At 40.7% G+C, this 24702-nt stretch overlaps 1 protein-coding gene across 1 annotated transcript in view; it reads right to left on the minus strand.

Moving 5' to 3' along the window:
• The window catches only part of LOC124616030 (MAU2 chromatid cohesion factor homolog), a 184144-nt gene that overhangs the window by 103918 nt on the left and 55524 nt on the right, over positions 1-24702 (minus strand). Inside the window, exons 4-5 of the mRNA XM_047144248.1 lie at positions 19355-19483; positions 19176-19284 (exon numbers count right to left, since the gene is read on the minus strand). Coding sequence (XP_047000204.1) covers positions 19176-19284; positions 19355-19483 — 238 coding nt within the window. The remainder of the gene's footprint in view (positions 1-19175; positions 19285-19354; positions 19484-24702) is intronic.

Below are 24702 nucleotides of genomic sequence, written 5' to 3' on the forward strand. Positions count from 1 at the left end.
ACACGCGTCTAGTAATACTAGGACGCGTGTTGGGCGGCAGCCTCGCTCTGCGGCTAAGTCCCGCTCAAGGTCACCCGCCTTAGTCGAGTTATTGCGCTTGACCTTGAATTCGGACTTAGTTTCTGGCCGCTGCAACTCAACACGGGTCCTAGTATTACTAGACCCGTGTTGCAGAATAATTCACTTCCGGTTGCGCAACGCGCTGATAAGGAGCTCTGCAGTGGTCCAGCTGCGCTTCCGGTCTGAGTCTCAGTCGCTGCGCGACCGCCGAGCAGTGCGGATGTATAGGTCTTTTCATAAGGAGGAGCGTCTAGCGTTGTACTTAAGAGCTGTTCTTGATAAAATCGATATGCTGGTCGCTATAGAGATTGATTGTGGTGCTTACTGGTCGCGCCAGACAGCTCGTGAGATTTCTTTTTTTTTTTTTTAAATTGTTCTTAGATTTAAGTTGATCCTGGCTGTTGCGCTTAGAGTTGAAGTTAATTTCTCGTTGTCTTCCTTCCTACTGAAGTTCCTGGGTATTTTACAATCCTTATGTCCTCTCTGTATAACCTTTCATGGTATCCACTTGAGTTCTGTCAAAATGAATGTGGTGGTCTCCTGGCTGCAAAGCATGTTCCTCAACAGCTGATCTGTTGATCTCCCCTCTTCTGCAATTGCCCTTGTACTCTTCTAGTCAAGAGGTACCGGCAGCCAAATGCGTTCACGTATCCAAAACAAGTGATATCACGTCACTGTGCAGAAGCATGCGGAAGCAGAATTTTGCTGCAGTCAATAGCGAGCCAGTGTGTGAATTGGACATTCAAAGAAGCTACAGTCTCCTTCAAAATGTCTTTTGCAGGTGCGGACAAACAGTTATATTTTAAGGTGAAATTCATTTGACCATGGCATAACAGCCAGAAACATTTTATTAACTGTGGCTCATTTCATTAGTATGTACTACATGAAATTTTTTACTTCTTATTCACCTACTATTTCAGTAAATTTTATTATTCATGGTATGAGTTATATTCTACTGATGACAATAGTGTACCTAGTTCAAAGGGATACATTTTATTTAAAGAAATAAACACTCAATATTCTGAAAGTTATTTGTAGCCAAAATTTTCATATTCCACAATGTTCCAGTCTTAACGCTCGAGTGGGCCACTAGTTAAAAAATCTTTATGAAATATAATCAGTTGGTACCATTGTGGTCTTCTCTCGTGTATTCCTTCACTGCTGTCTTGACTTCTACTGTGTACAATTGTTTCTGTCTGTGATTCTTACAAGTGGAGTTATTTCATATTTCTTCTGCCTGTGTGTAGTTGGCGCACAAAGTGCAACGTGCGCCTGCAATGTCCGATACCAGTAAGTATTTTATTTCCGTTTTATGTGCTGTACAAAACCTTTACATTATAATACTTACTTGTTTTACATATTTTGTAATTTTTTTCCTTTTATAGGACTAAAAGATGCCTTAATGATGCTAAGGTTGAGCGGTTACTCAATGAGGATCCATCTTTTCTGGTATCAAATTTCGAGTTGAAGTGATCACACAGAGTGACCACGATTCAACAAGTTAGCAAGAACGTGCCTCTGAAGCCGAAGAAAGTGATGTCAAATCTGTTTCAAATTACAAGTATTATATTGGGAAGGATAAAATGTGTAAGGGGAAGAAATCTTGCAGTACAGCCACAACAAAGACAAAAAGTAAGAATATTGTCAAGATACTTCCCGGACCCAAAGCAATAGCCAGGGATGTCAAGGATGATATAAGTGCATTCACTAAAATAATCAGCATTGACATGATTGATGAGGTTGTCAAATGTACTAACATGTCTATTCAACATAAAAAGACTAGTGTAAATTCTGTGAAAGAAAACGATGCCAAAGACACGATGAGAGATGAAATAATGACGTTGTTTGGATTGATCTACATCTTAGGAATGAAGGAGGCTAACCATACAAATGTGAATGAACTTTGGACAACTGATGGATTAGGTGTGGAGATACTTAGAGCTGTGATGAGCTCCAAGCATTTTCTGTTCCTATTACAGTGTCTCAGATTTGATGATAAAAGAACATGACAATCAAGACAAGAAATGGACAAGTTAGCTGCTATTTGAACAATTCTTGATGAGTTTATTGGAAACTGCAAAAACAGTTAGAGCGTGAGCGAATTCATAACTGTGGATGAAAAGTTACAAGCATTTAGAGGATGCTGTAACTTTTTCCAGTATGTCCCGAATAAACCGGCGAAATATGGAATAAAGATGTTTGCTCTCTGTGATGTGAAAACTTTTTACACTTGGAGATCTATTGTGGCAAAAAACCTCAAGGGCCATATGCTGTTTCAAATTCTCCTTCAGATGTGGTCAGCAGTCATATTCAAGAAAGCAGTAGGAAAGTGGCTATGGATAATTGGAATACCAGTTATGCACTAGCACTCTCTTTACTGACCAGGAAACTCGCATGCATTGGAAAAATGAGGAAAAACAAATGTGAGATTCTGCCAGAATTCCTGAAAAAGAAAGATGGAGTATAAAATTCGTCTTTATTTGGGTACCAAAAAAATTTTACTTTGGTGTCCTACATACCTAAAAAGAATAAAGCCGTGATTCTCCTATCTACGGTGCATGATACTGGAGCTATCAGTAAAGAAACGAACAAGCCTGAAATCATTATGGACTATAATGCCACAAAAGGAGGAGTTGACACTGTTTATCAAATGTGTGCCTCCTATTCTGTAGCAAGAATTACAAGAAGATGGCCTTTGGCAATATTTTTTGTGCTGATGGACATTGCAGGTGTCAATGCCCAAATAGTCTACCATGCAAACTCAAAGCATCCTAAAATCCCAAGAAGAATATTCCTGAAACATTTGTCATATACCCTAATGAAACCACATGTGCTACACAGAGCTAAGATTCCATCTCTACCACCTGACATTTCAGCCTTCCTACGAAATTACAAAGAAGCAGAAGTAGCAAAAGTTGGAGAGTCTTCTTCAAAGAAGCATGAATAATTTGTTAACTGCGGACGTGCTAAAAACATAAATACTACATTCAAATGTGATTTTTGCCACAATTTCATCTGCAAACGGCATGTGACTATCAGATACACATGTGAAAACTATAAACATGTTGACTCAGAATAAGACATTAGAAAGAAATGTGTGTGCATTGTTCACTTTCATAATAATGTAAAGTTTTATAGCTGATTATTACGATAAAGAAATAACACTGCACTGTTTCTATGTAATATTTAGTGTTTTACATGTAAGACATGGAATACAATTTTCTACTAACCCCAAATATATGTGTTCTGTTTTTTGTCATTCATAAATCCATGTAAATGGCTATAAAAATACAAATGAGATCGTAAGAAACAGAAAAGAGTGCCACAGCACACAGAGTGTGCCATGCACCTGCTCGCGTAATGATTGGAAGCGTGTCCACTTCAGGGTTAAAATTTAATTATTTCCAAAATTTAATGCAATAAATCTCCCCCCAATAAACCATGGACCTTGCAGTTGGTGGGGAGGCTTACGTGCCTCGGCGATACAGATAGCCGTAGCTTAGGTCCAACCACAATGGAGGGGTATCTGTTGAGAGACCAGACAAGCGTGTGTTTCCTGAAGAGGGGCAGCAGCTTTTCAGTATTGCAGGTGTGACAGTCTGGATGATTGACTGATCTGGCCTTGTAACATCAACCAAAACAGCCTTGTTGTGCTGGTATAGCAAATGACTGAAAGCAAATGAAAACTACAGTTGTAATTTATTCCCAAGGGCACGCAGCTTTAACGTATGGTTAAATGATGATGGCATCCTCTCGGGTAAAATATTCTGGAGGTGAAATAGTTCACCATTTGGGCCTCCAGGCGGGTACTACTCAGGAGGATGTCGTTATCAGGAGAAACAAAACTGGTGTTCTACAGATTGGAGCGTGGAATGTCAGATTCCTTATTCGGGCAGGTAGGTTAGAAAATTTAAAAAGGTAAATGGAGAGGTTAAAATCAGATATAGTAGGATTTAGTGAAGTTCGGTGGTAGGAGGAACAAGAAGGAACATGGATAAGCTACTACAAACAGCATAGTGAATGCATTCTTGTAGCCAAAATAGACACAAAACCCACGCCTACCACAGTAGTACAAGTTTTTATGCCCACTAGCTCTGCAGATGATGAAGAAATTGAAGAAATGTATGATGCAATAAAAAATTATTCATATAGTTAAGGGAGACAAAAATTAAATAGTCACGGGGGACTGGAATTCAACTGTAGGAAAAGGAAGAGAAGAAAAGTAGTGGGTGTATATGGACTGATGGTAAGTAATGAAAGAGGAAGCCGCCTGGTAGAATTTTGCGCAGAGCATAACTTAATCACAGCTAACACTTGGTTTAAGAATCATGAAAGAAGGATGTACACGTGAAAGAGGTCTGGAGACACTGGAAGGTTTCAGATGGACTGTATAAAGGTAAGACAAAGATTTAGGAACCATGTTTTAAATTGTAAGACATTTCCAAGGGCAGATGTGAACTATGACCACAATTTATTGGTTATGAAGTGTAGAGTAAAACTTAAGAAACTGCAAAAAGGTGGGAATTTAAGGATATGGGACCTGGATGAAATGAACGAACCAGATGTTGTAGAGAGTTTCAGAGACAGCATTATGGAACTGTTGACAAGAACAGGGGAAAGACATACAGTAGAAAAAGAATGAAAAGCTTTGAGAGATGAAATACTGAAGGCAGCAGAGAAACAAGCAGGTAAAAAGACGAGGGTTAGTAGAAATCCTTGGGTAACAGAAGAGATACTGAATTAAATTGATGAAAGGAGAAAACATAAAAATGCAGTACATGAAGCAGGAGAAAAGGAATACAAACTTGTTTGTTGTTTTGTCAAAAAAGGATTTTTCTTGGGCACAAGGTCTGTGCAATTATAAAGAGATTGTTTAGACGCACATTTGGGTGCAAAGAGGTCGGAGAACTCAATTATTTGGTGAAAGGTACCAAGTAAAAAATCAGTGCACAGTATGCATACAAAGTAAGTTTTTGGGCATATATAATGGATTTATTTATGTGTATGTATGTGTTAGACTTAAGTTTTCGTATGGTTTTATATTAGTTATAATTTCCAAATTATAAGCTATGGCCATGCCAATTTAGGTGCATCGAGGTCGGAGAAATTTGAAAAATGAAAATTAATAATGCTTACCTAGGAAGACAGATGTATCTTTATCTACATATCTGAGAATATTTTGGGGGAATAATTTATTGTTGTATGGGGTATCGATTTGTGTACACAGCTTCACTGCAGGGAATTAAATGAGAGGTGAGATTTGTTCGTATTTGTTGGTAGTTTTGAGTGTAATGGGAGTTACTTAAATTAAAAGAAAATATTAATTTGCCGATGAAGTCGATTGGGAATTGTCACGAGATGCATATCTCTAGAGGGATTTGAATAACATGTCAGAATAATTGAAGAATTTATGAGCATATTGCAAATGCTGTAAATCAATTGTTTACTGTGTAGTTTAGATCTGTCTGTATTGATTCCACTGGGGGAAGCATTCATTGCAGATCCTGGGTGGTTTCGGAAAGTGTTTGTTTTCTGGTATTTACACCCGATTTGAATTTCAACAGATTTGTTCCTGCAAAATGATGGCGATGGAATGCAGAGCCATACAGAATTTCAGCGGGGTACTCAGATCCGAATCTGTGGAGCACCGCTGGAGACTTCGTTGTGACAAAAAGGTTGTGTGAAAATGAGGACAGTGGCGCTGATATTTCTGCGGGATTTCAATACACAGTCGATTTTGATAAATGTATAGTTTTATTTGGCATTTAATTAATATACCGCAATTCATAATTTATGTTAGATAAAAGTTTCTTTAAATTTAAAGCATGCTGCATCAATACCGCTACAAATAATTACACTATTGATCTGGCTCTTAGGATATTTATGTTATTGTATTATGAATCTGTGTTTTACAAATTTGGGTACTACTTCATAACATATACGGCACGCCAACATGTTATGAAGTGGAGGTGTGCGAGTTAACGAGCATTTCGCTCTCATTTAAATATATGGCTGAAAGAGTCAGCCTTCAGGAATTGTGAAACGAACCCTGTTGTCCAGGACCGGATGCCAGAAAGGCCGCAGATTCACCACGAGATGGGGAAACTCACAGGCGTCTATTGTCTACTGAGGCCTAAGTGCTGTAGTGTGCGAGTGAGACAGATGAGAACCTCGTCATAGGGAAACCCAGTAGAAGGCTTTTGTGGCCAAGAAGACATAGTAGTGTTAAATATGGCGGACCTAAGGTCGGCCATAAAGGGAAACATTTATGAAAACTATTTAATTCTGTAGTAGTGCTGGGAATTAAGTCACAGTTAGTTTAATCTACCATCCTTTATAAATTTTCATGGTTATCACAATAAAACTTGAATATTGATCATATCTATAATAGTTAAGGATTTACTGTTAAAGTGAAATTAACAAGTTTTGTAACAAAGACGTGAATGCCAAAATCTGAACGCTTTGGCCAATCTTAACGACCGACATTTCATATAGAAGCACATCAATAGAATATTTGTTGTAAAGTTTAGAGCATAATAGTTACTTTTGTTCTTTATTTATTTATCAGAAAGAACACTGGTGCAAGGTTACTGGCCGTGACATTCAAAGTTAAGAAGGAAATTGTAATGGTTTTATGAAAAACAATTTAATGTTTATTGTGTAATGGACATTATTACTTTATTTAGAACATGAAAATGATCAAGCTTTGATTATTTGAATAAGATAAAATGTAAAGTAATGCAGAATAAGCCTTAGCCAATCAGATGGACAGTTTCAGGAAAGGGAACTGCGCTAGTCAGTTGAGTTAAGATGTTCGGCGCATGGGAAACGCAGTCCGAGATGGGCAGAGGGCAGTTCTGGTCTAGACACCAAAGACGACAGTTCGGCTGGAGCCACCAAAAGGAACAGTCCAGATTGAGACGTGAAAGCAGACAGTCGGTCTTTAGGCAGCTAGGATGTGAAACGACTTAGAAAATTTCGCGTTGTGTGGTATCGCGGGACACAATCTCTGAGCAGTGAGCAGCCACGCGCCTGGTGTGAACTCTAACTTTTCGCATAGTTAACGAGGTGGAGTATCGAACTTGTAATTCACAATGAGATTGTGAATGATTTAACTGTGTCAAATGGATATGTGCTCGAGTGTAATAGTAACTCGAAATACGGAAGTTGTGAAGTTATGACTGACGGCCTGCAGTCTGCTGTTCCCTCAGCCATCAGCTGGTGTCTGCATGGGAACCAGCAGGAAATGTGGAAAGAAGAGTCCCAAGGGACCTCTTGCTATTTAGAGAAGCCAGAGGAGGATGAGGTGCATCCAGGTGGGGATGGGGACCAGTGTGCTCCTGAATTTTCTTCTCATGTTTAAAAACACAGCAATCTGGTGAGCAGAGAGAATGGAGCTTGCTGCAGTATACACAGATGGGGGGAGGGGCACAAAGAACAAGTGTGTGCAGAGGACGTCCACAATCCCTGCAGACAGAGGTATCGGTGCAAAGGGAAGATGTATGTCTGATCTTCGTACACCTGAAGCATCTCATATGAGTAGGAGCATAGGGTTTCATGTCACACCAGTAAACTATTACCCTTACCTTCTCAGGCAACATGTCACCCTCGAAAGCCAAGATTAAGCCCCCCAGGCCTCGGTACCAACTCTGTTCCCCCTTGGCCCCTTTGGATGAGATGGATGAAAAGCAAACCCGTTGCTCTAAATTGGCCCACAGCTCTTTGTCAGCTTGCAGAAGAAGATCATAGTGAAAGATGATCCCCTGGGTCATACTGAGACTCTTGTGTGGAGTGATGTTATGGGGAGTTTCACAAGAGAGCAGCACATATGACTGGGCAGGAGGTGGTGATTTACCAAGAAGGGAACCGCTATTCACCTTGGAGATGGCTGCGACTTCCCCATTTTTTATCTTCAATGTTTTCCACAACAAAATACGGGCTTTGCAGCCAAAAAGGTGTCCCCATCGGTCCTGGTACACACTAGGTATTGGGGGGAAGGATTTTGCTCCTTGTCGTCCTGTACTGAATTCCTCCCACGGCGAGACAAGGGAAGTTAATGTATTGGGATCGTACTTTGTTGCATCGTACAAGGAATTTCCATTTGAAGAGACTTCTGCTGCCATGTGACCACCAGCAGGAGAAAGTTTAACTTGCTTCATTTGTGAACTATCTGCCATAGTGCCACCCATTCCGCCCCACGGGCTCCATCCAGCCACAGCAACAGATACCTGGCTAGTAATTCATCGCCAGGAGTCCCCATGCCCCAGTTATAATGGGCACATAGTCCACGGCATACATGGGGAATGTGCACTGCAGGCACCAGCAGTGTAACAGTGTGAGCCCTGTGTGGTCAGGCTGTTACCATCACGCACGTTCTTGATGACCCCGCCTCCCCCACAACAGGATGGCAACCGTGCCGGGTTTTGGGTGTACTGTGACAACATGAAGGAATGGTGCCAGGGTGAAAGGACACAGAGGTGGAGCATACACCATAGTGGGTGATCTTCCCTGCACGACATGTACTTCTGTAAAATTTGGAAAAGACAGCAGGTCAAAACCAATAATGGGGACCATATAATCATTAATGGAAGGTGGAAACAGTGCTGGGAGTGAAACTAGAAATCAAGACCAAAATTGTGGCCAAGTCCAAGCAGGGTCTACACCAAAAGGAGGTAAGAGATAGTCTAAGTGTAGGTTTGCAGCACAGAAAGAGGAAACATTGCTGCAATGACAGGGGCCCCATGGTAGCCAAGCATATACTCACCAAAGAGTGGTCAGTCTCCTGGAGGGTGCACACATTTTACAAAAATCGGACAGCCCAAATTGAAATGTATCCAACAAGTGATGACTGCGGTGTGATTTGACCTAAAGCTGTTTGAACGACCACCACTAGATTTAACTCTTACGCAACACAACTGATGGACCAGCAGTGTCCAGACTAGCAATCCGTTTGCCTCCGTTCTGGCCAAACAACCCAATTCTTTGGTTTACTGAAGAAGAAGTAAGCTTTTGCTATGAAGGAATTACATCCGACTCAACAAATTTGCACTCGTTATGAGTCTACTTTACCAGCGCTATGACACAGAATTACAAGATGTGATTACTGTGCCATCTCACGAGAATTCATACGAAAGGTTTAAATCAGAATTAATTGAGAAAGCCACAGCATCGCACGAGGGGTGAATCCGGCAGGTGTTGACATAAGAAGACATAGGTGATTGTAAGCCGTCAGAATATCTGCATCATTTGTGGATCAAGGTGGATACAGTTACTGTTTCCAACACTCTACTATTCAAACTTTGGTGCAGCAGACTACCACTGCATGTCAAAGCGGTCATGGCATCACAAATGGAAGTGTCGCTGGACGTGCTGTTGAAGATTGCCGATCTAGTTCCAGAGGCCATTGCACCTGTCCAGGTTAGTGCAGTGACAAGGCTGGGGAGTAGTATGACAGCGGTAGCAATAGTTGTGTGCACAGAATTGGAGTAGGCTGCAGCAAAAGTGGAGGCATTATCCAATGCGGACCAGCACACTGCTGTCACAAGGTGGTGCATGGAACAGTAGAGGACGTTATAGAAGCTAATCCTCGACCAATGCTACATTGTCGACCATGGAACACACTATGGCTGGCACCACCATAGGTTCGGCGAACACGAGAAAAAAATGCACAGCACCATGTTTGTACCCAAATGCGGCAGTCACTAGTAGGAGCAACCACTGCCTCACAATGTCATGGCATATGCTCATTGGTGATAGAAGGTCTGACCAAAGGTATTTGATAGACATTATCTTGGATTTAAGCATCCTACTGAGAACTTCAGTGCACAGCTGTAATTGCCAATGGCATTCTGTTTACCCCCTGTTAATAATTTGCCCATCTGCCATATACGGAACACAGCAGACTGAGCTGAATTTGGGACTGTGCCTCCCATTTACTTGGGACTTCACTGTCACCAACATTACAGAACCGATTATGCGAAATGACATCTCGGCACATTACCATCTCTTACCAGATGTAGCCAATGTTTGGCCGGTCTATGGCATTACTGACCTGACAGCAGCAGGCTTTCACCACGATACATCATTGCACAGTACTAAACTGATACAGGCAACGAGGAGTATGCCTCTCTGTTAACATGATTTCTGGCTGAGCAAACCTCTATGTGCACCTATGCATGTGTCGCACAATATGGCACATCAGAAACTACAAGACCGCTGTAATTGGTGATTTCTTTATCTTCACAACCAGTTTTGCTGCATTAAAACAGCATCCTCATGTTTAAACAGTGTCACATTAGTGAACGAAGATGCCCCCAATGTTTGTAGTCAAAAATCAAATCCCCAAAGAGAGGAAGTAGCCAAATGAAAGAGAACAGGGCATTGCAGCAAACAATGTACACTTGACTGCCTTCCAAGTTGCATCCTAGCAACTACCACAGGTACGTTGCCGCCACCGCTCTATTCGCCCCGATGTCCTGTTTTATTTATTTTGACGACTTACCCTATTCAGTAGTTTGACTTTGACTACAAACACTGGTGCATTAATGTGACATTCATTTCATCTGAGAATGCTGTTTCAATGTGGCAAAACCAGTTCTGACAATAAAGAAATCACCAATTACAGCCGACTTGCTGTTCATTTTACTTCCATTAATTATGAAGTTTAACAGCTGTGGCTGCCAGAATAACAAAGTTTTATGTTTCTCCATTGCTAAAGCGGGATTTGAGATAATTCTTTGAAAAGGAATAATCCAGCCATCACGTAGCCCACGATCATATACACTGCTCCTCATCCCATAGAAAAAAGGACAGGAGCCTGGCGCCCATGCAGTGATTATTGTGCACTCCACTCCAGAACTGTGCCTGACCACTACCTGTGCCTTTGTTGCAAGACTACAATTACAGGCTGCACAGTGCAACAGTATTCAGCATTCTGAATTGTGCCAAAGAATGTATGCAAATACCTGCGACAGTGGGAGACACTGCCACAACAGTGATAATTAACACTATGTGGGCTTTTCGAAAGTATATTCACAACGTTTGGGTTATGAAATGCTGCCCTAACTGGCAAAGGTTTATCAATTCTGTTCTGTGGGGACTGCTGTTTTGCTTTGCCTGCTTAGACAATACTTGTGTTTTCGGCCACCAGGGAGCAACACCATCAGCAGCTTCAAGAGCTTTTTAAACATCTGGAGTGTAGTGTTAAATACAGCAAATGTGTATTTGGGCAACCTGAGGTAGCATTCCTAGCCACTGAATATCAGTTGCAGACTCCCTACTGTTAACTGAGAAGGTTGAAGCACTTCTACAGATACCACGCCAGACCACAATCTCGGAGTTATACCGAGTTTTAGGAATGCTGAACTTTTACCACTGACACTTACCATATGCAGCAGAACTGCAAGAACCACTGAATGCAGAAATTACTGGCCAAAAAGTTCAAAGCGAGACTCCAGGGCAGTGTGCTTCAATTTCGAGATTGCAAAATAGAGTATGGCAAACACGGCTTTTCTCATGCACCCTACACTTGACACATCTTTATCATTAGTGGTGGATGTGAGTCAAACTGCTGTCAGCGCAGTACTGCAACAACGGTTGGTTGATTTGTGGCAATTTCTTGTGTACTTCTCATGCAAATTGTCACCGTCAGTACAGAAGTGGACCAATATGACCGCGAGCTCGTGGTCATGCACAAGGCAGTTAAATACTTCCAGCTGCAAATAGCAGCAAGGACATTCATGATCTACATGGGTCACAAGTCACTAATCTATGCTTTCAAACAGATCATCATCAACAGCTCTCCCCACCATTACAACCATCAGGAATTTACAAGCCAATTCAGCATTGACATGAAGTACATTTCCAGCACTGACAATGTGGTGGCCATCTGTCTGTCTCATGCCAGCAGTGTGTCATGATCAATACGATTTTTGGAACTGTCTAAGGCGCAGCAGAATATTAGAGAGCTCAAGACCTTCAACGACAATACCACTTTGGCATTAAAGTTGCAACTGGTCGACATTCCTGGCAAAGAGGCTAAACTGAATTGTGTTCGTAGGGAAGAGCAAGCCCATTCAGCTTTTCGGAGACAGCTACCGCTCTGCCAGTAATGGAATGATTGAAAGATGGCATTATACCCTGAAGGTAGCACTAATGAGCCACGGAACATCCTGGAGTCTTACCCTTCCGATAGTGCTCCTGGCCTACGAACAACATATAAGCAGAACTTGGGACTCCTCAGATGTGGTACTGGTCTATGGTGAACCACTGTGTCTTTCCGGAGAACCTGTCGAGGGCAGCTCCCTACAGTCAGGACCGCAAGATCAACTTGAATGCCTTCACACGTGCATTTTCGTACCAGATTCTGTAATGACACACTGTTTCTGCCATGGGGATGAAATAGCATCCACTACGCAGTCGCTCTTTATCATCAAGGTTGGCTGTCAAGTTCGCATCAACCAATGATGCTTGTGTGTTCAGTGGTGTAGTGTTGCGTACGCTTGGTGACGTGAATCATAACTGACAAGCAGTTTCCACACCAGGGGCACCGTGTTTTCTAATAAGTTTTTATGTCTCTTTGTATTGTTTATTGCTTGCCGTGAATTTTTTTTGTTTTATATGTTTGATGTTTTATGTTCCACTCTTGATTCTGTCTCTGGGTTAAAGTTGTAATTGCTTACTGTCTTCCACTTGAGTATTTGAACATTCAACAATGATTTACCTCAGAGTTTATATTCCGATCAATACTCAACAGACAGTAATAATTGCTGTGTTCCCCGTTAAACCTGTTCATTAAGTACAGTTACCGCAATAAGGAATTTTGTTCCACCTAATGTCCAGTCTCTGTGTGTTCACATTTTGCATTCGTGCTGTTTGCTTCATTTATCACACCCACAAGCTGTTTAATTTCAATCCTCCCTTTCTGTTTAGTTGTTTTTGTGCTTTTGAATTTCAATAGTCTCTGTTCAACCTAACATTGAATCTTATTCATGGTTTAAACAGTGTGAAGAGGATTTACCAGCATCTGCAAAGGACCTATGCCCAGTGCTTGCCGCAGTAGGGCTACATAAAATCCCTTGCACATGCAGTGAAGTGTACACAGGACCTACAAAAAAAGCATCAACACCTGACTTAAGGAGCATAAGAGCAATTGTCATCCAAGAAGCAGATAAAACCACAGAGGCAGATCAGACACTGGGACCAGGGTACCACCAAATTTGTTTCTCCAATACTATGGTTTTATCATTACTATATTAGGATGTACAGATAAGCCATAGAAACTCAAAGGCACAAAAACAACTTTAATATAAAATGAGGAGGGCTGAAATCGGACAAGTTGTGACCCACAGTGCTAAATATAGCAAACACCACCAACTATTCCCAATATAGGAAATAACACCAATTATTCCCCACTACAAGCTCCATAACATATGTTGGCATGACTAAGCAACCGTAAGATGCAATCTGATGGCATCATGAATCAACTTTTGTGTGGATACATATAATCAGAACAGCTTGCTGAGCTTTTTTAACTTTAATTTTGCTTTCTGCACCTTTGTAACATCTGATGATGTATCTAGCACTTAAAGAAGAAATATTAGGCAGAGAAATAAACCTTGTACCATCACCAAAAAAACCCAAATCACCAAGGACTCAAAGATCAGTCATGGATGGCAGTTTAGTGGTCTGTGTTTTGTACTGATTCGCAAGAAGAAATGCCTCATAGCTGTGCAAATACATAATTTCTTTTTGTTATGTCTGTAGAGACGTAGCTCTGAAATTACAAAAAGAGAAACTTAAATCTCTTCTAAGGAACTGCTACAAAATTGTATTTTGGTTGTACGGCTGGCAACCAGGAGAAGCTGTTTCTCACATGCTACGCTCCTGACTAGTTGGTTAAAACAATCATGCCACATGCCTTTTGCTGTTCCCATGATTTGGAAGAAACCAACAGACCACAAAATGGACTTTTTTATTTGCATCTGACAAAAAAAAAAACAATCACCACGAAAACATGAGCAGCTGTGCAATATCCTAATTTTCCACACGCTGTATGGCCTTTATATCACAGGGAAGAATTACCCACGCCAGAGCCTCATGAAAACGTGACACTACATAAAGATGAATACCATGATGAACACAGACAATGAAGGAACATGCATGGTGACCCAAAATTTTAAGGACAGTGTTAATCAAATGAGCAAAACTTTTTGTCTCTAGGAGTCATCAATGACCTTGTTTGCAATGCCTGGACAGAAAAATGTCGTAAACACTCCTCTTGTTTAATTCAAAAATGTATGTCTTCCTCCGTTACACTTTAAATTACATCTTGTCAAAAATTTTGTGAAACCCATGGACAAAAATTCACTAGAATTCCTGTACCTGGGAGAGAAGATTTTAAGAATCAGTGAAGCAAAAATACAGAAAGGAATATTCGCAGGACTGCAAATTAGGGAATTAGTGCATAAGGAACATTTCCCTGTATTATTCAGTGATGCTGAAAGCTTGGCCTGTCTGTCTTTCATAAGAGTCAGCAAGAACTTTTTTAGACAACCATAGGGCAGAAACTATCACAATACTGTATAAAAACAACTGAGATCACATCATACTACCTTATGGTATTTAATGGTATGAAAATGTCACTCAAACTGCATTTACTGAATGATCACTAGGACTTTTTCACCCGCATCATTAGTGATGAACATAAACGGTTCAAGTAAATTCTTACCAAGTCATATGGAGTGCTGTGGTGTTGTCCAGCAACTGCTGATCCATATGAGGCAAAGCATCGACAGGAAATTGGGAGAGAGTCTTTACCCTTTATGTTACACATTTCTTTGACTGCTTTGTGTACTGACAGATTGTTAGTGTCATTTTGCCAGATACAAATAATACACACACTGCTGTAGATATCTACAAACACTATTATTACATGAGAACCTGTACAGCAATTCTGAAGTTAGATGTGGATTCACAGATGAATTACCTTTCAGAAAAAGTACATATTGCTCTTGCAACTAAAAAAAAAATATTTTTTGTTGACTGGTGCTATTACAGAATATCTACAATTTTTTTAGAAACTACAACAATGTTGTACTTGTTCATGCACACACGCACGCACAATGGGGAGTTGGGGGGGGCGGGGGGGGGGGGGGGGGGGTGTTATAAACAAAAAAAGCTGGTTTCAGAAATGATGCAGCACAATGCACTATTTGCAAACCATGAAGGAAATAATACAACAGAACAATAAGCATGATTTGCTAGGGATTAATAGATTTTGTGAAAGCTTTCACTAAACTACACAAAACCTTCACCAGTAGCCTTTAAATAAAATGGAATTCTGAACTGAAAGAGGAATCAGGCAAGGATCATTTTGTTGATGACACTGTACTGTATGCCTCTGGTGAGAATAAAATTCATCAACAAATGGCAGAACTTAATAGAGAAAGTTTGTACGTTTAGCATCCCCAACAGTAGATATATCAATAAAGGCAGACGAGCTGGCTCACTTATCGTGGTGGAATAGTGCTGACAACTGCCATGGAAGGTGCACACGACATCATGGTAAGGGCAGTCAAAGTCTGCACCTGCAGGTGGCAGAAAGCAGGTCAGGCAGTTCTAATGCCAAGTTCAACCACCATGGACCTCACCTTGTGCTTCATGCTGTGTGCCACTTCCGTGTGTCCTGTTATCAGCCGCCTGCACCGGACGTGTCTTGTGTTTAATCCCATGCACGTCTCTACACTGACTCACAAAGTGAATTCTTATAGTGTTAATTTCATAATGTTAATTTTGGGCTTCCAAGGACCCAGCATTTCTGAAATGCTGACAAGTAAAGTTGTGCCTACAGAAGCTGCAGCACCAGCATAAGCAGATACAGGTACTGCAAAACCAGAATGCGGAATTGCTTTACGGCCTTGCCTAGCACGTGACAGCCCCAACACTTGCTGTGCTGTTTTCTTCCCCATCCCTGACACCATTTGCTGGTTTAATTGAGTCTTCGGTAAGGTGAGTAAATTACTTGGGTCATTTCTTGGTGCACTGCCAGATAAGGCATATCATCAATCAGTCGGCAGTGCCAGCTTGTTATTGTCCAGCAATGCAGGGTGGTATGAAGTTGTACAAAATTTGACGTCCTTCATTGAGTTGGAATAACTCCCCTTTGACAAACTTTGTCATTTGACTATGCAAAAACCCATGTGGTGGTGCCAAAGTTGCAGTTTAAGTGGCCTGGATCGCCAATTTGCAGGGTCTCTCAATCCATCAAGAAACCAGCTATCTCCTAAAGTGATCTGGCGAGTGGAACATCAGCCAATGGATCGCAACTGTAATGTTATATACACACAATCATGAATGCTGCCTTAACAGAAAACTGCAGTAAGTCGCCTATTTCACACTATCAATCACCTGCCTCAGCACCTTCCTTTCTAAGCTGTTCTTTTTGGTAAATAAATCCATAGTCAAAATGGTTACTGAAAAGATGATATTCAGTAAATTTCCAGTGGCCACAACATGCAAGGAAGGGGAAGCAGGATGACAGGCACCTATATGTATCAATAATGAGTGTGAAAGTATCACATTATTCAAGTTGTAGGGAATGCAGGAAGATTTATCACAGGAATCCTAAAAATTAAACCTCATGCACACAGGTAACTATTTAGAAAAGATTCTTTTGAAAAATTCCTGAGTATTGTTCATTAGTCTTGTGCCCTTAGCAGCAACATATATGATAGCTTGTGAAAACAGATGCAGATACAAATCTATGGCGAAGAATGACACTGAAGTAGTAATGAATTGTGTGAAGGAGTCATTGTTCAACACACAGCTTCCAAGACACCATGAGGTACTCATCAGCTCGATTTCTGGGGCAAGTACATGGTAAGCCCAGAGCACAATTTGTTTTCTAAAGTCTGCCAGTGAGAGACTTGAGTAGGGCAGTTATGCGAATTCAGTAATCGCCATATACTCTAAAGCCTCTAGTGGCGCCAAGCAGTGTGAGCTGATTGTTACAGTACATAATGCACAAGTTGTAACAGCAATCGCTGAAAGGTCCATAAGTGGACTAGACAGGAGTGGTGTGTTCACAAATGAAATAGAACAACTCCACCTTTGATCCTGTTCCCAATGACATCAACCTTCCAGTGAAAGGACATCTCCCTGTTTAAAATCTATTTCCTAGGTATAAAACTGCAAGCATCTTCCTTGTGCAAAATGTCTCAGTGCCTACATTTCCTTACCCTATTCATGTTCCACTGCAGTACGCAAGCCATCTTAACGGTGATAGTTTTTCCTTATTCCATATCTCTTACCTGCAGAAATATAGATGAACCTCTTTGTTCACTGTGGCAAACAAACTTCCAAAAGTTCCACCACACTGTCAAGCTTTGAACCATAAGGGAAAAATAACATGACATGGTCTCTCAGCTTCGGGCACTTTTCAATGTTATACTATCATTTTTCACTGAATATTTTCCTCCGATTGGGGATGGACTAGTTTAGCAGGACATATACGGTTTGCTTCACTTAAAGCTACCAACTAAACAGACAGAGCACTCCCTTTACTGGGCAACCTATTTGCCACAGGAGTTATCATCACAGTCTTCTGGATGTGAATACAACAATCTCTTTTTGTCAGCAGCCAATACCTAGTTTTTGCTTGTTGCTTGATCCTTACATTAAGGAGTAGTGAGAACAATTATTGACATTTAGAGTGTTTGAATGGATTTGGTATTATGACAGCACCATAAGCTGGATGAAGTTTGTTGTGAAGAATTCTGAAGTATTGATATATTAAGTATCAGATTGGATTGATTTGGTGGAAGAGACCAAACAACGAGGTCATTGGTCTCATTGAATTAGGGAAGGATGGCGAAGGAAGTCAGCTGTGCCTCAGTATTTGCCTGAAGCGATTTAGGGAAATCACGGAAAACCTAAATCAGGATGGCTGGATGCGGGATTGAACTGTCATCCTCCCAAATGTTAGTCCAGTGTGCTAACCATTGCCCAACCTTGCTCGGTCAAATATCAGAGGCTGGCATCTTATAAAGCTCATTATTTGCTTTTTTTTTGTTACATTTACGATATCAGCTGCCTCCACTTGTCGCTTAAGATCATCAGCCTCAAAATGTGAAATACGTGGGATGAAAGTAGGCATCGAATGTGGGTTAAACATACTCAACTGCAGTCAGAAACCTTCTAATCTTCAAAGCCCATATTATCTCATCCTCCCATCCCCCCTCCAAACACACACACACACACACACACACACACACACAAACCAAGAATTGTGTCTTACACTGCTTTCAGAAATTGAAGTCTGGCAGGTACTGACCTTCAAATCGTATAAGTATAAAGACAATGGGAGAAGACCACTCCAGAAGGTCTCCTTGTTAGTATTACTTATGTCCCTCATTAAAACTGGTTAATTTCAACTCAATCACTATTTTGTACTTCTTAGTCACTCTATCTCATTCCACAATCACTTCTTGATAAGTTTCTATGCACTAGTCTTTGTATATTTGATGTATCCATGTTTCAACAACACAAGAGGCTACGCTCCATACGGAACAAGTAACAAAGTGTTTCTTTAACAGCTCATCCAAGCATATGTGGAAGATTTTCTTTTTGGTATGGAAAACTTAAACTACTTTTGGTACCACTGGCTCTACAGCTACAATTTCTCTCTTGCTGCACATTGTGACTTCAGTTTTTCTATTATTATATTACCAATACCAGTTATATTTCTCATTCTCTCTTCAGTCTTCCCAACTCCCTTCTATGCTTAATGTACCAACTGCAACGTGAGAATTACAGATGGAGTAAAAACTCAGTTTTGCTGGATGAGTGGGAAAAAATATTCTTTGGCCTTGTTGGTGTGATTTCAAGAAATCACAGCAACCCTAAAAAAAATATGGACTGATGAGATATTCTAGTTAATGATTTAGACATTGTACATAAATTTTCCATTATAACCACATGCAAGATCCTCATCCTCAATTGTAGCCATATTTCTTTTAGTAGGAACTAAGGTAAAAAAAAAAAAGAAAAAATTTCACAGGCAGATCCACAAAATAAAGACATGCACATATGAAAGCATGTAAAACAAGGACAAGTACCTTCATCAGAGGGCCAACTAGGTTGCATGATTGTCTGAATGCTCTGCTGCAATTGCTTTAAGCATGGTTTAACGCTTTTCACTTGCCCAGCCATCAAGTAATGACAAACCTGAAAGCATAATGCAATCAGTAATAGTTCTTACAAGCATTAGTTATTGCTAATATGAATTAAGTAATACCTGCAACACTAAAAAGAAGACTTTTAAGTACTCCTTTTGATGTTGACTCCCTTGCCACTGATCCACCAGATGACCAGCTTGATTGAGCAACGGATTTACCTCATTAAATTTCTTGTCAATCAACAGCAGCTATAAAATAAATATTGCAAATTATTTATGCAATTATCAGCTCTCCTCATTAAATAACAAAAATGCTGCTGACAATGCAAGTACACGTACTTACCATACACATCAAAATATACAGCAATATCAGAGCCATCAGTAACACACAGCCTACATTAAATATCCTGCTTGCAGTGCCACAGCTATTTTTGCAGGAACTACAGAGGTAAAATGGAGCACAATAGATCTCCAAAAAGAAAGGGAAGTTGCTAATGGAAGATTGGGTGCCAATGAAAAACTGCATGGATATAAGTGCTATGTAGTTTGATACATTCATCTGGCTTTCAAAGTAGCACCTGTGTCATATCTTCCCTCTCCTGTTACAATGCATTAGATAAAATCTTAAGATCGAGCCAAATGACACAAAACAAATGAAAATGTTTCATGCAGGAGCTCTATGGGAAGCAGCTATTCACAAAGGCCAACGAAGTTCTTTAGAAAGGTAGACTTTGGAGAGTAAAAGCTGTTTAAATAATGTTGTAGGGCAAGCTAGAGCAATGTTTAATTTTTCAATGGAAGAGGCTCTTAGTTCTAGAATTCTGAATGAAAATAAACACAGCGCTGTAAGTTTTCTTGCAGACAGCTTTTGTGAGAAGAAACAATACAGGTGCTCAAGTTCATAAACAGGAATTTGGGAGGCGAGGCTCAGATTTGGGTAAATGAAAAATCCAGATAAATTCAAAGTCTTTGCCACATTTGAATTTTGTTTCCTAAGTATTGGGATTAGGTTAAGCAGATACGACTGCAAAATCGCTTTCTAAGTGGCCCAAGGTATAACAAAATCATACAAGGATTCCTGCCAACAGGATTGAAAAGTTTGTATACCTCTATGGACCATTATTTAATTGGATAGATAAAAAATCCACTCACCAATCAGTGGCAGAACACACACACGGAAGACGGTTGTAATTAGCAAGCTTTTGGAGCCAGTGGCTCCTCCTTCAGGCAGAAGTGTTGAAGGTGATGGAAGAAGGGTGAAGGAAAAGGACTGGAGAGATCTAGGAAAAGAGTAGATTTTGGGAAAGTCACCCAGAACCGTGGGTCAGGGGGGACTTACCATACGGGATGAGAAGGAAAGACCATCTACGTCAAAGAGGAGGTTATAGGAATTTCTACACCTGCAAACTAGTACACTGCCCAATGGATTCTGCAGAAATGCTTTTAGATTTTATTCATGAAATGAACCAAGCAATGTCACACAGACCAAAATTGATATAGAAATTAAAGCATTAAGCACAGTGGAAAACAAAGTAGAGACTGGAAAGAAAATAAAAACAGGCATGGAAAGGTAATGGAGAACGAGACGAATGAGGGAAGGGTGTGCGTAGCGGGAGGGGAGCTTGACGGCTTGAGAGGGGAGGGGGTACAGGAATGATCAATCATGGCAGTGATCATACCAATTATGGAAATAAGCTGTAGGGGGGATGGGGCTTAAACATTTAGATAAATAAAATATGTACTTAAAAGTTTAAAAATGTGCAACAGTGCAGAGGGAAAATTGTAGCCTGAGGCAAGCTGGGGCACACCCCACAGTGAAAGTCATTGCCTTGAGAGCCACCCCTGACACCACACATGGCAGTGCATTCTGCTATAAAATTCAGTTTTCCTAACAAAACATAAGACTTCAATAACTGAAAACCCACTGACCGCAAGTATCTGTAGTAGTGAGGTAGACATGGTGGTTGCTCATCCTACGTCAGACTGCAGGGCACACAATGCGAGGATATAGGTGATCGTGAGATGACTCCACTGCTCCATTGAATGGAGTTCTCAGACACAAAAGGAACTCTTAGATACATCTGCAATATGCATTTGACACAGTCAATGGCACCTTTCTGCTGGGTACTCAGAGTTCAAGTTTTTCCCCTGCGGTTGCTTCTTTAGATAATTTGTCAGCAAATCGATTTCCTGGGAAACCCACAGGGCTCTGTATCAAGATGAATGTTACAGTTGTTCTGGCACTGTGGAGGTCAACTGATAGGTCCTGGATGTTAGCAACCAAAAGGTTTTTGCTGTAGCACTGAGATATGCCTTAAGCAGCTCACGGAGTCACGACAAACTGGGAAGTCTTTTGTGGTGAGAGTTCAAATGTACTGCAGAACCTGTGACATGGTGATCGTCTCTGTAGTGTATATTACTGATTGCATATGGCAGAGAACACTTTTTATGCTCCCTGCACTTGCTAAAGCAAAAAACTAATTGTCACTGACTTTCAATCCATCCATCTCTACCCATGTCAATTTTGGGTAGTCATGATGTTATGTTTGTGGGGCGCTCAACTGCACGGTTATCAGTGCCCATACAAATTCCCAACCTTTGCTCAGTCCAAACTCACCACTTTCATGAATGAAGATGAAATGATGAGGACAACACAAACACCCAGTCATCTCGAGGCAGATGAAAATCCCTGACCCCAAATTTGGGTAGTTGTGGAGAATCAAATCAAACAGGTGACTGAGAGGCCACCATCACACATGCACAACTACTCTTCTGGCACTTCTCAGTTCCTAGCAGTATCCTCCAGATGGCACTCAAAAATCTGGATCATTTTCTTCTTCCTCACCGTATCTATCTGAACATCGTACTTCTGCCAATAGTGTGGGCAGTTGCCAAAGGGAGCACAGTGAATCATTGGTTATATTGTTTCTGTCTTGTACCGGTAGACATAGAAATTCTTCTGTCAACAGGCAAACAACACAATGCAGTGTGGACACTCAGACAGCTATGAACCAGCAGTTAGTTCAGTTCAGAGCCTCCAGCAAGATCAGTACAGTGTTCTGATGACTGTCTTCCTATTTAGCAGTTGTCATTTATGGACTATTTGGACTTTCAAGAGTGTCTGCAGTATTACTATCAGTTATAATGACAATATCACTGCCAAGAGACAGAAAAACTATTTAACTATTTAGATATCATTGTACTAGGTATAGGACACCATGTGCCATGCATCAAAGTGTACCAAAGTTAAGTGCTATAATATACTCTTAATAAATGTTATTTGATATTGTGTTGCCACAATATAGTAACAGTGCTGCCCTGTAAAGCACACATTTAATTAGCAAATGTGCCATCAGCCACTTCTAAGGAACTATAGCAGGGAAACACTTTTCTGTTACTGTGGATGTTTGGGCTGAATTACAAGCAGCATTCTGTTACCACATTCACAACAGTTGTGAAACAGTCGAGCAACATGGATGGGTAGGCATCTGACAGACTGTGATAGCACAGTTGCCAACAGCTGTGAAACAGTTGAGCAACATGGATGCGTAGGCATCTGACAGACAGCAATAGCATAGTTTGCCAAGAGCTGCTGGAATCTGATCCTCAGTGATCTGACATTAGCTTCCGCCAGAGAGCTATCATATAGAAGGCTCCAGTCGCTTAACACAAACCACGTGGTGGACTGGGTCTAACAAAATCAGTGGTGATGGTGCTATTGAAACTATAGACAACATACCTGCACTCCAGCCAGGATTAAATCAATGCTTTACAAAATTGCAGAAGAACTGTGCTGCTGAAAAATCTGATGATAATAAACTTCCTCATGCAACTTGCCTTGAGCTGACATACCTGTGGTAACCATGTTAACAAACTGCCAAAAGGGCTTAAAAATTTGAAAGTTTCAGTGACTTCAAGTAACTGGTTACCGAGACAAAGTTCTGGGGATGAATGCACAGTCCTGAATCGACAAAAATGCGTGACACGAGTTTTCAAGGGGGAAAATTTATCTCCAAAATTCAGAAGCTAATTACTTACTTTTCATATGCTCTCCTGAAGTTGGCACTCCATAGTGACAGAGAGCTGAGCTGTAATACAGGCAAACACCATCCACATAAATTGACAGTGGGACCGCTTCAGTCACAATACCATTGACTACAATGGCTAAGAACACTGGATTCAGAACCAGTCCCTGATGGACCCCAGTTTCCTGCACATATTGGTCGTTGAGAGCTGATCCTATCAAGACCCAGAATCATTGGATGGACACAAAATTCTGGATAAAAATGGGGAAACAGACCCAGAAGCCACATTCGTGCAGTGCGGATAGGATGTGATTGCACCAGGTGGCATCATACATCTTCTGTAGTAGGGCAAAGAATACAGCGCTCATGTTGGTAATGTGCAAAAGCATTGTACGCTGCTGATTCCAGGTGAATCAGTTGGTCTGTGGTTGACCGCAATGGCCGAAGGCCACTTTGGGATTGTGATATATATCTTCTGGTATCCAGGCATCACAACAGTCGCCAGTAGGCTATTCTTTTGAATAATTTGCACAGCCAGTTCATTAGTTATATTGGTTGATAATTAGTCAGAAATTGAGAGCCTTTTCCTGGTTTCAGGATAGGAATAATAATTACCTCCTGCCACTGGGAGGGACACTCCCGTTCCCACCAAACAATCATTTGATTATGGAAGGATTTGGAGTTCTGCTCCAACAGGAGTTTCCATGTCAGGAAATTAGGATGGCTGTTATTTGTAATGTTAGGCATATGTAAGCAAGTTACTGGCTACCTAGAATTGGTATGAGATGAACTGGTTTGTACAGCTGAGCACTGACAGGCACTCCTAGAATTGGGAAAGCATTGCAGCCATGCTAAGCAGAGGCGACCACTGCTGGTGAGACCAGGAACAAATACTTGATAGGAAGTGGGTAAATCCCGGTATGGGGAATTTGGATGACAATCAGACACATAAGAGGACCAGCAATGACAGAGTGTCAGATAATCTGAAAGACTGCTTCTTGCAGCTCTGTGAAATTCAAGAACAAATCGCAGTTATATAAGAAATAAATCTGAATACATCTGCAATCTCAAAAAAAAAAAAAAAAAAAAAAAAAAAAAAAAAAAAAAAAAAAAAAAAAAAAAAAAAAAAAGGTGAATTCAATGAAACAATAATATTATCAGTATCTTTAAAACTACAGAAGTTTATATCTTAAGTGTCTAAACATTTTCACATCAACAAATAATACTTCAGATGATAGGATTACACTATAGGTATCATCCCTGAAAGCTGTGTGTCTATATCTATTTTATTTCTACATTTATTACATGTTTTACACCTTTTCATTATGCAAATGTTTGTCAGAATATCATATGCTCCACAACACAGCAAATGAATGCAGCATGAATACCTCATATCTTGTCATACTTGTGTATTTATTTAATGAATATGTAAGTATTTTTGCC

Source organism: Schistocerca americana, chromosome 5, assembly GCF_021461395.2.
Source record: "Schistocerca americana isolate TAMUIC-IGC-003095 chromosome 5, iqSchAmer2.1, whole genome shotgun sequence".
NCBI lineage: Eukaryota > Metazoa > Arthropoda > Insecta > Orthoptera > Acrididae > Schistocerca > Schistocerca americana.